The sequence below is a fragment of the Bos grunniens genome, chromosome 13 (assembly GCF_055505025.1).
Source record: "Bos grunniens cultivar Pamir isolate PY7600 chromosome 13, Bosgru_T2T1.0, whole genome shotgun sequence".
Lineage (NCBI taxonomy): Eukaryota > Metazoa > Chordata > Mammalia > Artiodactyla > Bovidae > Bos > Bos grunniens.
This window is the reverse complement of record NC_141177.1, coordinates 17,812,491-17,827,082: the sequence shown is the minus strand read 5'-3', so window position 1 is coordinate 17,827,082 and position 14,592 is coordinate 17,812,491. Positions and strand designations below refer to the sequence as shown.

Here is a 14,592-nt window from a genome sequence, read left to right as displayed (position 1 = left end):
CGCAACTAGAGTAGCCACGCTCTCTGCAACTAGAGAAAGCTCGCGCGCAGAAACTAAGACCCAGCCCAACCAAACAAAAAAAAAGAAGAATGTAAAAACTTGATCCCTAAATGCCAGGCAAAGTGCTGAGAACATACTAGATATACAATAAGTATCTTCTAGAAGAATGACTCCTAAGTCTGTATTTAATATAATAAAACATACTTTTTCCTTGGTTCATCACTTTGTAATTTCTGTAACTGTTTAAGACGAAGGCTCAGGATCTTGTAGGCCAAGAACAATGGTTGGTTTTTGACATGTCTACTTTCTCCCCAGGTCCAACTGCTAAGACTCCAGTTCAGTTCAGTTGCTCAATCGTGTACAACTCTTTGTGACCCCATGAACCACAGCACGCCAGGCTTCCCTGTCCTACACTGTCTCCCAGAGTCTGCTCAAATTTATGTCCATTGAATCGGTCTTGCTACCTAACTATCTCATCCTCTGTTGTCCCCTTCTCCTCCTGCCTTCAATCTTTCCCATCAGGGTCTTTTCCAATGAGTCAGTTCTTCACATCAGGTGGCCAAAGTACTGGAGTTTCAGCTTCAGCATCAGTCCTTCCAATGAATATTCAGGACTGATTTCCTTTAGGATTGACTGGTTTGATCTCCTTGCAATCTTGCTAAGACTCCATCTTATTCATTTTCATATTCTCCAGAGCACTGAGCACATATGTGTTGTTTAGTCATTAAGTATGTCCAACTCCTTTGTGACCCCATGTCCTGGAGCCAGCCAGGCTCCTCTGTCCATGATTTCCCAAACAAGAATACTGGACAAGAATATTTCATCCTCCAGGGGAATCTTCCTGACCCAAGGATTGAACCTGCATCTCGTGGCAGGCAAATCTTTACTGGTGAACCAGCGGGGAAGCCCACTGAGCAAATAGGAGAAGCTCAAAAAATGATACTGAATGAATAAGCAAGAATACTAGAGACTAGAACTTGTGGAGTTTCTTCCTGCTCTTCCACACTTGGACAGCCCTCTAAATCCCTACCAATTCAGGGGATAAAAGGCTCTGGCAGGGGAGTTAGGTTTGAATGTATCTAGAAGAGAGAGCATCTAGTTTGTGGTACAGATGGCATTTTGAAGTTATTCTCTATACGCACTGAAGGTATGGAATCAGAAAGAGAAAAAGACTGTATATGTATGGCCAACTTATACAATCTTGAAAAATGATTGGTATCATTACTTTATAAAGTGAAGTCGCTCAGTTGTGTCCAACTCTTTGCGACCCCAAGGGCTGTAGCCTACCAGGCTCCTCTGTCCATGGGATTTTCCAGGCAAGAGTCCTGGAGTGGATTGCCATTTCCTTCTCCAGGGGATCTTCCCAACCCAGGGATCGAACCCGGGTCTCCCGCATTGTAGACAGACGCTTTACCGTCTGAGCCACCAGGAAAGTCCAACATTACTTTAAGTTCATGTAATTTTAGAAAGACAACTCAGCATCATTAGAAAATTCTCATTAAGGGTATTTTCTATAAACATTACTATTTTTCTGTGTCAAATACACGTCATGAAAAAATGGTTTTGATAGATCTATCAAAAACATGTATCTCCACCTTTTCAGCTAAAGAAGTGAAGGTGGCCAAAGAAAACCAGATCATTTCATGCAGAAACTTAAGTTACGTTATATATGTGGGAAAGACAAGAAAATGATGACTTATGAAAAACTGAAAGCTTCATGTGTAATTAAAGAAGTGCAAATTAAAACAGTGGTTAACAGTAGTTAATTTTTAACCAAATTAACTACTAATAACTGAAAAGTCCAAGCTGAACAGCATGCTGTGCAACAGACACTATCCTACATTGCCAGCAGCAACACACTGTTATATCTTTTCTGGAAAGGAATCTGGCAAAAGGCATTAAAAACCTTACAAAGGTATATGATTTTTGACACATTATTTCCATCTCATCCCAGGGAAATGATCAAAAATGCAGGCAAAGATTCTGTATGGATGTTCAACGGCAACATTATTAATGGTGCACAATCATAAATAATCAACAAGAGAATGAAGTTATATAAACAAGGGTATATTTACAAGACTGAATTGTATACAGCATTAAGTAATCAGGTCTCTAAAACTTGTATATTTAGTATCATCCAATCTATGCTGTGGGGCTTCCCTCGTGGCTCAGTGATAAAGAATCTGCCTGCCAATACAGGAGATACGAGTTGGATCCCTGGGTCAGGAAGATCCCCTAGAGAAGGAAATGACAACCCTCTCCAGTATTCTTGCCTGGGAAATCCCATGGACAGGGGGGCCTGGCAGGCTACCGTCTATGGGGTCACAAAAGAGTTGGACATGACTTAGTGATTAAACAACAATATCTATGTTGAAGAAAAACATGGTGGCTTGTCTTCGGGATCGTGGTTTTTTTCCTCCTGTCCTTCTATTTACCAATTTTTTACGATGAACACATATTATTTTTACCAATGTGCTATGTGCTTGAGAAAGAGGTAGAGAAAAGTACGCAGGCTCTCAGCAACCTTCCAGCTAGCTGCAACAGTTCCAGATTTGTGGTGGCTGCAGAAGGCCAAGGCTGTCAGAAATCTGATGATAAGCAAATGGTATTTAGTGGTACTATCTGCCACCGAATGAACTGCACCATATAAAACAGTCTGGGCACTATTGATCCCTTCTGATGAAACCGAGTGATCAATGAGGAATTATTTTCCCAGACTGGATAACAAAGCACAAACCTGATATGTGTAATCAGAATTAACAAAACCTAGTATCTACCACGGAGAAGGCAATGGCACCCCACTCCAGTACTCTTGCCTGGAAAATCCCATGGACGGAGGAGCCTGGTAGGCTGCAGTCCATGGGGTTGCTAGGAGTCGGACATGACTGAGCGACTTCACTTTCACTTTTCACTGGAGAAGGGAATGGCAACCCACTCCAGTGTTCTTGCCTGGAGAATCCCAGGGACCGGGCAGCCTGGTGGGCTGCCGTCTATGAGGTCGCAGAGTCGGACACGACTGACGCGACTTAGCAGCAGCAGCAGTAGCAGTATCTACCAACTGTTTCCAGTACATCAGCAGTGTGCTACAAACAACTTATTATATTTCACCTTACTCATCTTCACAGTGTCAGGACATACTTACCACAGCCTCAACTGCGGGTGAACTGTCACCAACCACCAGTAAAGTAGAGCACCTGGGGGAAGGCAGACAGGAGGACACTCAGCTGGGAGCACACAGACTCCACAGACACTGACTTCTATCAAAGGCAGGTATATCTAGCAACTTAGTGGGCAGATCGAGACTTACTTTAACGTCTTTGATTTGTTATCATTTTGTCCCAGAATGGGTCTTTCAATCTCCAGGTCTTTGCGTCTAGAGAGACACAAAGGAAACAATGCACGTTTCAGGTAAAATCATGGCAACTCAGGTTACTTCCTGGATGTGAAAACCCAAAGGTATCAAAGAATATGAAAATTATCTTTCCTTCACACCTGACAAGGGAAGAGATTATTTATAGATTTTGTTCATAAGTAGCCTCATCAGTGGCATCCTGAGTGGAACAGAGAAGGAAAAAGGAACTCAGTAGGATGATGAAAGGAGACAACTTGAAAACTTAACAGCAATGCTGTTGAAATCCTCAAGTCCTAAGTGTCTAATTTTCCAATTACTTTACAGGAATATTTTTTTTAATATTTGTTTTTATTTTATTTATTTGCCTGTGCTGGGTCTTAGTGGCAGCACATGGGATTTTCGATCTTCTAAGTTGCCACAGGTGGGATCTGTAGTTGCATCACGCAGGATCTAGTTCCCTGACCAGGGCTCGAACCCGGGACCCGGGAATTGGGAGGGTGGAGTCTCAGCCACTGGACCATGAGGGAAGCCCCTAGGAATAATTTCTTAAGGGGAACCTTTTAGGGGAACTATTTTCCTGGTACTTACAGTTTATTGTAGTATTTAATATCCTTTCTGATTTCAGCTAAAAATAAGGAGGCTCTGTAATACAGAGGAAGGAGCTAGAGACTGGATTCAAAACTTGCTTTGCTCCTACTGGCTGTGTAAGTCTGGGTAAGTTACAGCTGACCTATTTCCTCAATCTTTTTCCATATACCCAGGAAGCTAGAAGGAACTGACATTTTCACTGGAGAAGCTGGATGCAAGATAAGAATTGGGCTTCTCTCAGTGACTGGGGGAAATGTGACAACTTTGGGAATACACAAACAAAAGAGAATTTACCACTGTTCACGTTTCACTTCTGCCTGATGACAGGATATTAGTAGAGAGAGACTGAATTAAGGTCCCAAACTTCTATCCTTCTATCCTCAACATGCATTTTTCTGTGTCACCCAAATTGTGTGTTTTTGTGTGTGTACATAACTTTTAGGTCCTTTTGGTCTCAAAACATCTTAAAAGTACAACTGGTAGGTGAATATGCCTGAAACAGCATTCAGTTCATTCATTCCTCTTGAAAGCTGTTTTCATATCTATCTGAAAGCTCTTCCTCTTCTACTGTTGTGAAAGTGTGAAAGTAACCCCATCACACAACACTGTAAGAAGCAGTTTACTTCCCCTCCTGATTCTCTCTTAAATTTCCATTAGCTTCTCAGACTTCGTCTGCATTTAAGTGAAGGAACAGAACCAACTGTACCCGTTATACGAGCCCAGGAAGAGCTGTAGGTTTTCCTGGTTGATGTCTTGGGCAATATGCAGTCTGTAGGTCTGAATCAGGTCCAGGTTGGCCTGCAACTCTTCCTAGAACAATGAAAAGAAGACACAGGTGAACTTCTGAGCTACAGTACAAATCTATCTTGTTTGGTTTGCGTTCTCACCATTTGCAACCCTAATTTCCTTATTTGTCTTTTATTCATGTTCTGGCACTTTCAAAGAGACAGTGTCTTGTCTGTAAAATGAAGATAACAACCCGTTACCCGAAAGGGATGTTTTAAGGATTAAATAAGAAATGCTATATGAATTGTAAAGTATAAATTAAATGGAAAGTAACACTTCTCTTATTAGTCATAAACCTGTATCATTAACTTATCTATGTTTTCATCAATATAGTGGGTGTAATATCTATTTATATACTATTATTTAATAGTATGCATTCTAGAACGGCATATTACATTCCATTAATATTTTAGTGATTAAGTCAATTTATCATTTACCAATATTATGGGTTTTTTTTTTGAGGCAGTGGAGTTTATTTATAATATTACATTAGTTTCAGGTATACCACATAGTGATTTAAAATTTTTATAGATAATGTCCCATTTGAAGTTATTACAGGGACTTCCCTGGTGGTGCAGTGTCTGCCTGCCAATGATAGGAACACGGGTTCAATCCCTGGTCTGGGAAGACTTCACATGCTGGGGGGCAACTGAGCCCTGTACTACAGCTACTAAGCTCTTGCTCTAGAGTCTGTGCTCTGCAACAAGAAAGCAGCCCTGCTCACTAAAACTAGAGACAGTTTCTGCATGCAGCAAAGAAGACCCAGTGAAGCCAAAAAGCGATAAATAAAATTACTGCAAAATACTGGCTATAAGCCCTGTATAAAATTCAAGAGAAACAAGAGTGTATCAGTAAAAAGAAAATCTCCCTCCTTACTACCCATACCGAATGATCCTTATCTTGCTGGCCTTCTCGGAGGCCACTAGAACCAGTTGCCAGATTTTTGTATATGTAAGTATATATGTACATATATGGACACACACATACACCAGTAAATATGGACAGTTTTAAGCAGAAGGAAAAGGGTTTACACTGGAGGAAAAAAATGTATCAGGGTAGTGAGAGAGTCAGTTAATCTGAAGCAGTATGCAAAGGTCACCACCAGCAAGCCTTGTGGAGAAACCGAGGTAAGGAGAGCTTGTGTGAGTATTCTCACTGCTACATGGGGAAAGTGAGCCAAGAATAACTGAATCACAGTGTCCCTGAAACGAAGGGCACTGGAGCCATTCCAAGGAAACTTGATAAATGCTGAAGATATGAAGATAAGTGGACAACAAATGAACCGCATCGCAATCAGAGATGAAATGACCTCTACAGTTTCCCCTTGAAAGTCTGAAGAGGAACTTGAGCAGAAGTTTGAGATAAAAAAGGGGCAGAGGTAACACTGGTATAAAAGGGGTAAAACTGGCTTAAGTGCTAATGGAACACCCGAGGAAAAGCTGTTCTGTGTAAATTGCACACCATCACTCACATTTCTTTAGAACACAAACTGTAGTGTGCTAGACATACTATTCTGCACTGAGGTCACTCCTTATCAGGACATATGGGGCCTTCTCATTTATTCATACTGTTTCCCCACACCCTTGCTAGTACAAATGATCACTCTTTTTGACTTCTGCTAATCTGACAGATAAAAAGGGGTTATCGTTGTATTTTCATTAGTGAAGATGAGATTATTAATGTATAGAAACCTTACATGCTTCCATTTCAAAGCAGTAAGAGTAATACATGCACTCACTTGTTTAAATTTTAAATGAACTCATCAGCCTTGTGACAACCTCTTGTCTGTGGCTGCACACATTTTTAATTAAACACACAACATGTATATATTGTGAGGATGTTCTTACTTTACCGAAATCATTATAGTTTTCAAGATACTGTGGTATGGGTATGTGTGTATGTGCGTGCTCATTTGCCCAACTCTGTTCAACTCTTTGCAGCCCCATGCACTGTAGCCCGCCAGGCTTCTCTGTCCATGGAATTTTCTAGGCAAGAATACTGGAGCGGGTTGCCATTTCCTTCTCCACAGGGTCTTCCCAACCCAGGGATCAAAATGGTGTCTCTTGCATCTCCTGCACTGGCAGGCAGTTCTTTACCACTGTACCACCTGGGAAGGCCTTTTGTGATATGGCATAAGGCCAGACAAATATCAGGGAGATAAAAATGAGCCTTCCAAAATAAATCCTTACATTTATGGCCAACTAGTTTTCAACAAGGGAACCCAGACAACTCATTGGACAAAGAAAAGTCTTTTTTTTAATGGTACTAGGAAAATTGGATTTTCAAAGGAATGGAGTTAGACTCCAACTTCACACTAAGTACAAAAAATTATCTCAAAATAGACCATAGACCTAAATATTAAGAGCTATAACTGTAACACTCTAAAGAGAAAGGATAGTTGTAAATCTTCATGACTTTGGATTAAGTGATGGTTTCTTAGACGTAACACCAAAAGTACAAGCAACAAGAGAAAAAACAGCCTGGACTTCATCAAAATTAAAACCTTTTGTGTTTCATGTAGAAAATAAACTGGTTACCAGGGGCAAGGCATGGCGAACAGATAAATTGGAAGACTGGGACTGACACACACACTTCTATTATATATAAAGTTCAGTTCAGTCACTCAGTCGTGTCCGACTCTTTGCGACCCCACGAATCACAGCACACCAGGCCTCCCTGTCCATCACAAACTCTCGGAGTTCACCCAAACTCATGTCCATTGAGTTGGTGATGCCATCCAGCCATCTCATCCTCTATTGTCCCCTTCTCCTCCTGCCCCCAAACCCTCCCAGCATCAGGGTCTTTTCCAATGAGTCAACTCTTCGCATGAGGTGGCCAAAGTATTGGAGTATATAAAATAGGTAACTAATAAAGACCTACTGTATAGCACAGGGAACTCTACTCAATACTCTGTAATAGGCTGTATGGGAAAAGAATCTAAAAAAGAGTGGATACATAGATACATGTATGTAACAAGATTCACTTCGCTGTATACCTGAAACTACCACAACATTGTATATCAACACTATACCCCAATAAAAATGAAATAAAACAAAACAAAAAGATACTTTCATTAGGTTAAACCCAAATAAATAAAATAAATAAAAACTGTGCTTCAAAGGACACCATTAAGAAAGTTAAGAGAGAGACTTTGCTGGTGTTCCAGTGGTTAAGAATCTGCCTTGCAATGCAGGGGAGGTGGTCGATCCCTGTCAGGGAACTAGAATCCCGCACGCCAAGGAGCAACAAAGTCTGTGTGCTACATGCAGAGTCCACATGCCGGGACAAAAGATCTGCAGGATGTAACAAAGATCCCACAGGCCACAACTAAGACTCGAAGCAGCCAGATAAATAAATAGTAAAAAAAAGAAAAGGTATAAGACAGGGACTTCCCTGAAGGTCAAGCAATTAAGAACCCGCCTTCCAAAGCAGGGTATGTGGGTTCAATCCCTGAGGAAACCAGGATCCCAAATGCCGTGGGGCAATTAAACCTGTGAGCGGAAACTAGAGAAAGCCTGTGAGCCCCAGTGAAGAGCCTACACTAAGCAACAAAGACCCAGCACAGGCAAAAAATAAAAACATTCTCTGTTTGCCAGTCCTTTGTTTAAAATTTAGCACAGGAGCCACTGGCCCAAGGTCTTAAGAATTCTCATAGACTAGCTGTCACCACATTCTAGGCTCAGGTTCTTCCCATCCAACTGCAGTTTCTGTAGCTTCTGCAGCTGTTCAGACCTTATTTTGGACAACTGTCTCCCCCATCTGGTGAATGGCTCTGTGGACAAATTAGGGCCCTTACCCTCTGGGCAAGTTTCTTCACAGCTGGCCAGCTGTGCTTTCTGTGGAAACCATTCCTCCCATGAACAGGCGTCTCTTAGGTGTGCTGGTGGGGGCTCAACTAAGTCCTCAGTTCCTTCAGTGTCCACATTCCCTTGGACTAAGAGTCGTTCAGTAGCTAAGTCGTATCCAACTCTTTGCAACCCCACGCACTGCAGCACACCAAGCTTCCCTGTCCTTCACTACCTCTTGGAGTTTGCCCAAATTCATGTCCGTTGAGTTGGTGATTCCATCCAACCATCATATTCTCTGTCCCCGCCCCTGCTTCTCCTCCCCTCAGCCTAGGAGTAGCTGCTGTTTTTCCACCTGCTACTTTTGGACACCTCAAAGTCCTTTTTCACCTCTTGAAGAAGTAAGCCACCTTCTACTAATTGATGTATTACATGAAATTTTCTCTACTCAAAGCATGTAGCTTCTGTCCCCTGACTGGACCCTGGAAAAACCCATAAGATGGAGAAAGTGTGACCTGAAGGAGGCTGAGATGAGTGTCACCAGATCTTCTGTATGGCAAGTCTTGACTCTTGTGCTTAAATATTTTTAAAAGGCAGAACAGGAGTGTCCTTGGCAGTCCAGTTTAAGCCTGTGTTTTCACTGTAGGGGTGAGAGTTCAATCCCTGAACAAAAGCCCCTCGTGCAGTGCAGCAAAAAGAAAAAATAAATAAAAAAGGCTGTGCTCCTGCCACTATCACCCTACAGTGTCCCCCTGGAATCCTTTATTTAAAAATTCTAACACTGTCACTTGGTAAAGGAGAAATGTACAGAAAAAGAAATCTGTCACGGCTCAGCTCTGAATAACATTTACATGCTAGTATAAATGCTGAAAATTTATCTAATCCAAAGCATGTTATATTGGAAGGATGGAGTAGTAGAGAACATAAACGAGGGTCATGGCATGGGTGTATGTGTGAATATGAGAAATCATCTTTCATAATGGAATGCCAAAGATAATGCCTACAACTGAAAAACCAACAGGTGGAAATACATGCATGTTTAGAGAGATAGAGGCAAGGACACATGGACATTTATGTCCAAAAAGACACATGTAAGAATGTTCACGGAAGAAAAGTTTTTTCTTCAATCGAACAAAAGCTATGACCAACCTAGATAGCATATTAAAAAGCAGAGACATTACTTTGCTGACAAAAGTCTGTCTAGTCAAAGCTATGGTTTTTCCAATAGTCATGTATGGATGTGAGAGCTGGACCATAAAGAAAGCTGAGCACCGAAGAATGGATGCTTTGGAACTAGGGTGTTGGAGAAGCCTCTTGAGAGCCCCTTGGACTGCAAGGAGATCAAACCAGTCAATCCTAAAGGAAATCAGTCCTGAATATTCATTAGACGGACTGATGCTGAAGCTGAAATTCCAACACTTTGGCCACCTGATGTAAAGAACTGAGTCACTGGAAAAAACCCTGATTCTGGGAAAGACTGAAGGCACAAGGAGAAGGGGACAACAGAGGATGAGATGGTTGGATGGCATCACTGACTCGATGGACATGAGTTTGAGAAATCTCTGGGAGTTGGTGAAGGATAGGGAAGCCTGGCATGTTGCAGTCCATGGGGTCGCAAACAGTCAGACATGACTGAGCGACTGAACTGAACTGACTGAAGACTGTCCACAGAAGCTTTATTCATAATAGCAAAACAAAAGCAAAATATTGGAAATAACCCAAATGCTCATAGGAACATTCATGACATATAACAATGGACTGCTACACAGAATCTAAGAATGAACTACTGATACATAGGAAGACAAGTTCGAATCTCAAAGACTATACTGAGCAAAAGAAGCTGGGCCCATTAGAGTGTACACTATGTAATTACATTTATATGAAGTTCAAGAACAGGCAAGATAATCTATAGAGGTAACAGAACAGTGAATACTTGTTTGGGGAGGGGAATTAGTGATTAGGAAAGGGCACGAGGGAACCTTCTTGAGATGACAGAAATGTTCCCCATCTTGATTCGGTGGCGGTCACATGAGAGAATGGGCTTCCCAGGTGGTGCTAGTGGTAAAGAACTTGCCTGCCAACGCAGGAGACACAAGGGATTCGGATTCAGTCCCTGGTCAGGAAGATGCCCTGGAGAAGGGAATGGCAACCCACTCCAGTATTCTTGCCTGGAGACTCCCATGGACAGAGGAGCCTGCCAGGCTCCATAGGGTCACAAAGAGTCAGACGTGACTAAAGTGACTTAGGATGGACAGACATGAGTATATGTATATAAGGTCACTGAGATGTATTTATGATTTGTGTCCTTTATTATATATAAATAATACCTTAATTAATGAGGCAAAACCCAAAGAATCTGCTAAAAGATTTAAAGTGGTTACCTCTAAGAGGCAGAAATGGGGTGAGTAACAGATTCTTTGTATTAAGCCCTGCAGAACTCCTGTGCTCTAAAATGTATGTGAGGACTTCCCTGGCGGCACAACTGATAAGAATCCACCTGCCAATGCAGAGGACACGGGTTTGATCCCTGGTCTGGGAAGATGCCACATGCTGCAAAACTAAGCCTGTGTGCTTCAACTACTGAAGTCCATGCTTCGGCAAGGGAATCCACCACAATGAGAAGCCCGTGCACCACATCAAACTAGCTCCCACTCACTGTAACCAGAGGAAGCCCGCACAAAGCAACAGAGACCCAGCACAGCCAAAAATAAATAAAATTTTTTAAATGTTAAAAATATATATATGTGAATTTGTAATTTTGCTGAAATACAATCTCAATGAAAGAAAAAACTATGGATTTTGGAGTGAGCCTGATTTGGATTCAGATCACTTGCTAGCTGGACAACTGTAGCAAGTTATGTTCCCTCTCTGGCCCTCAGTTTTTCCATAAGTTTAATAGAACCACCTTTTTGTGCCTAAAAGGTACTTGTCAAAGTACTTTACACAGAATGAGTACTCAGTAAATGTTAATTTTCTCCACAGTGACCATTTTCCTTTAATACACAGGCAACAGTTGAGCATGCATTACTCCTACTTAGAGTTTTCACCCCAACTCCAGACACCTCACAGCTCTCCATGCTCATTGCTCATTCATTCCCTCCCTCCTTCATAGGTCACCTGTGATGCTGTCATTTATAGCAAGAAATATATACTTGGTCTTCATTCCCCTCCTGGCACAGAGCTTTGTAAAACCTCGCGATGACACTGATAAAGAATCTTTTTTTGGTTAATGATGGGATTTTAGGAAAGCCCCTAAGTAACTTCTACATGGAACCAGTCCCTGTGAGTAGCGGGCTGGAACTTTCAACCCTACCCTGCCCTTCTCTCCGGGGTTGGGGGGGTAAAGGAGGTGAATATTGAATTGACTGCCACATAATCACGTGTCTGTAACAAAGCCACCATAACGCCCCAAAAGACAGGTGTGGGAGGGCCTCCAGGTTGGGGAGTGCATGGCCACTCTGGGAGACTAGGGCATTCCAGAGGACAGGGGAGCTCCCTGCCCCTTTCCATACAACTGCTCTGTGCATCTCTCTCACTCAGCTGTTCCTGAGTTAGGTCCTTTTATAATAAGCCAGTCTGGTAAATATAGTGTTTCTCTGTGAGCAGCTCTAGAGAACAAATTGGACCCAAGGAGGGGGCTATTGGAACCTCTGATCTATAGCTGGTTGGTCAGAAGCACAGGTGACCACCTGGAGGGGCTGAAGTCGGGGGAGGGTGAGCAGTGGTGGTGGCTCAGTGACTGGCACTCAGCTCTAATCTGCGGGATCTGACCAATACTCAGGTAGACCGTGTCATCGAGCTGAGCTACAGGACATCCAGCTGGTGTCTGAGAATTCTTTGGTAATGTAAGAAAAAACACACTGTAATTGGGACAGGAATTCTCTGTTACTCAACTTTCTCTCTGAAAAGAGGACTGGGGTCCTGACCTCTTTCACCTAACAGCTATCCACATAATTGTTATTTCCTCTATAGACTTCAGTTTCTTTACCAGAAAGACATGGGATTTGAACAAAAGGTTCTTTTAGCACTAACATTTGTGGTGTCTTTTGGTTTGTTTTTTATTTTCTCTGAAATCTCTATTTCTGTGCAACCCTTCTTTCCAGACCTCATCCTGGCTCTGAAGAAGCTTGGTGAGGCACGTGATGTCGTCAAACAGGAACAGATGGCATGCGGCTTACAGGGAACGGGTTGGGGGCAGGGTGGGAGCTGCCTTCTCTCATCTCTCTAAACGCCAAGAGCCGGGTGGCACTGAGTTAATGCCCTCCCCTAAGACTGGCCTTTGGTGGGCGACATGTGCATCTCCCACGGCACTGAAAGTGTTAACCCACTGGAATCAAGTGAGTTCCAGGGAACCCTTTCTTTCCTGAGGTGAATAAGACTTTACACAAAAGCCAATAAACACACCCCTCTCCTGGCTGGAAAAGGCGCTTACCTGCCCAAAGTGATGAGACAAAATAATGTCCACAACGTTGGTTGTCAAGCCTGAGAGCTAAAAAGATAAAAACTTTGTGTCAAGAGAGTGAGCATGGGTAAAATTTTATCAATCTGTCCACTTTATTAGTGCACTTCCTTATAAATATGCTAAGCTTAAAAACACAAAAAACACAACTCAGTGTCACACATTTTCGTGAGATGGTGGTCCCAAGAAATCTGAGAACAAGAAAGAAGTCAGGAAAAAACAAAACCTTCCTTCTAGGGTAATAATATGGCCCACTTTGAAATAGGTGGCTAGAAGAAATGCTGGCTGTTACTTCTTTGAGAACGTGGGACTCAGAGCTCACTGCTATAGCTACTTAATTTCTACCTGTGTTTCTGCATTTACACTGGGTTTATGCTTAATAAGATAGACTTACAACTACTCCCAAGTCATCCAAAAGAAAAAGCAATTTTTTTTTCTTTCCTCTAGTTTTTGCTATCCTCATTTCAAGGAGTGGGAGGAAACTGCTATGTTTACAGAATGTTCTGGCGTTTTGAAAGCTTTTCTTTTAATTTTCCCCACGTCAAAGCTATGCACATCACCGTCTAATAAATGCATCAATCTGTGTAGATCTGCAGCCTGTTAGTCTATTTTCAGAAAAATTTCCAACTCACATTATGTTGCTGATTTCCCTTAAACCTTCTCTGTTGATTTTAAGCTCAGTTCCTACTGTGGACTTGGCACAGAGGTAAAGTACTGAGTTGGGGGTGGAGATGGAGAAGATGAGATAAGGCAGACAGACGCGGATATGGGTGGAGCAGGATCAGGTAGTCCCAGAAAGACGGAGTAAGAAAGAAGCCCAGAAATCTTCACCTGGGTTATCAATGATCCACAGGTTGTAAATTAAAGATAATTACAACTAATAACCTATTTCATTTCATCATTTAATAACCTATTTAATATTCATCACGTTATTAAGAGTGTTCATTTAAGTTTTAATGTACCCACATACTAGATAGGAATTAGAACAAATTTGAAGTCAGCTGTAAGAAAGAATTTCCATAATATCTGGCAAAAGCAATGTTAATGTATTTCATCCAAAGCTAGGAAATACATCATTTCTCTGGAAGTTAAAGGTGGGGAAGAATAGATAAACTTTTCAGAATCTGGTCTGCTGGTAGATGGAACAGCTTAATATTTTAAAATAACTATAAAAGCAAAGCAAAATTAGGAAAATATAGAATATATAAAATAAAAATAAGAATTGTCTTTAATGCTACCAACCAAAGATGTAACTATTAGTAGCATTTTCCTTCTTTTCTTATGCATATATGTATTTTTAAAAATTTTATTGTTTCTTAAGCATGAGAATTTTCTCATTTCCCTACAACAAAAAAACCCATAATTTTTCAGTTGCATAGTATTCCATTCATGACTGAGACTCACAGACAATGATGAATGAAAGCAGCAAGATATGAAAGCACACACCTTCCATTATTCTGAATATACAAAATCAATCTATGGTGACAGAAACCAGAATAATGGTTCCTTTTTGGGAAAGGGAGGAAGCATTAAGACCAAAGTTGGAAATATTCTGTATATTGACTGAGTGGTGATTACATGTGTAAATATTCATATCAAGCTGTATATTTAAGACTTCTTGC

General features: G+C 41.6%; 1 protein-coding gene across 30 annotated transcripts in view; it reads right to left on the bottom strand.

Moving 5' to 3' along the window:
- Nucleotides 1-14,592, bottom strand: part of NDRG3 (NDRG family member 3) — a 63,093-nt gene that overhangs the window by 8,675 nt on the left and 39,826 nt on the right. For all 30 annotated transcript variants that reach the window (XM_086332000.1, XM_086332003.1, XM_086331983.1 and 27 more), the window contains 4 exons: nucleotides 12,944-13,000; nucleotides 4,647-4,750; nucleotides 3,308-3,373; nucleotides 3,143-3,194 (listed from right to left, as the gene is read on the bottom strand). In XM_086332000.1, the coding sequence (XP_086188126.1) occupies nucleotides 3,143-3,194; nucleotides 3,308-3,373; nucleotides 4,647-4,750; nucleotides 12,944-13,000 (279 nt within the window). The remainder of the gene's footprint in view (nucleotides 1-3,142; nucleotides 3,195-3,307; nucleotides 3,374-4,646; nucleotides 4,751-12,943; nucleotides 13,001-14,592) is intronic.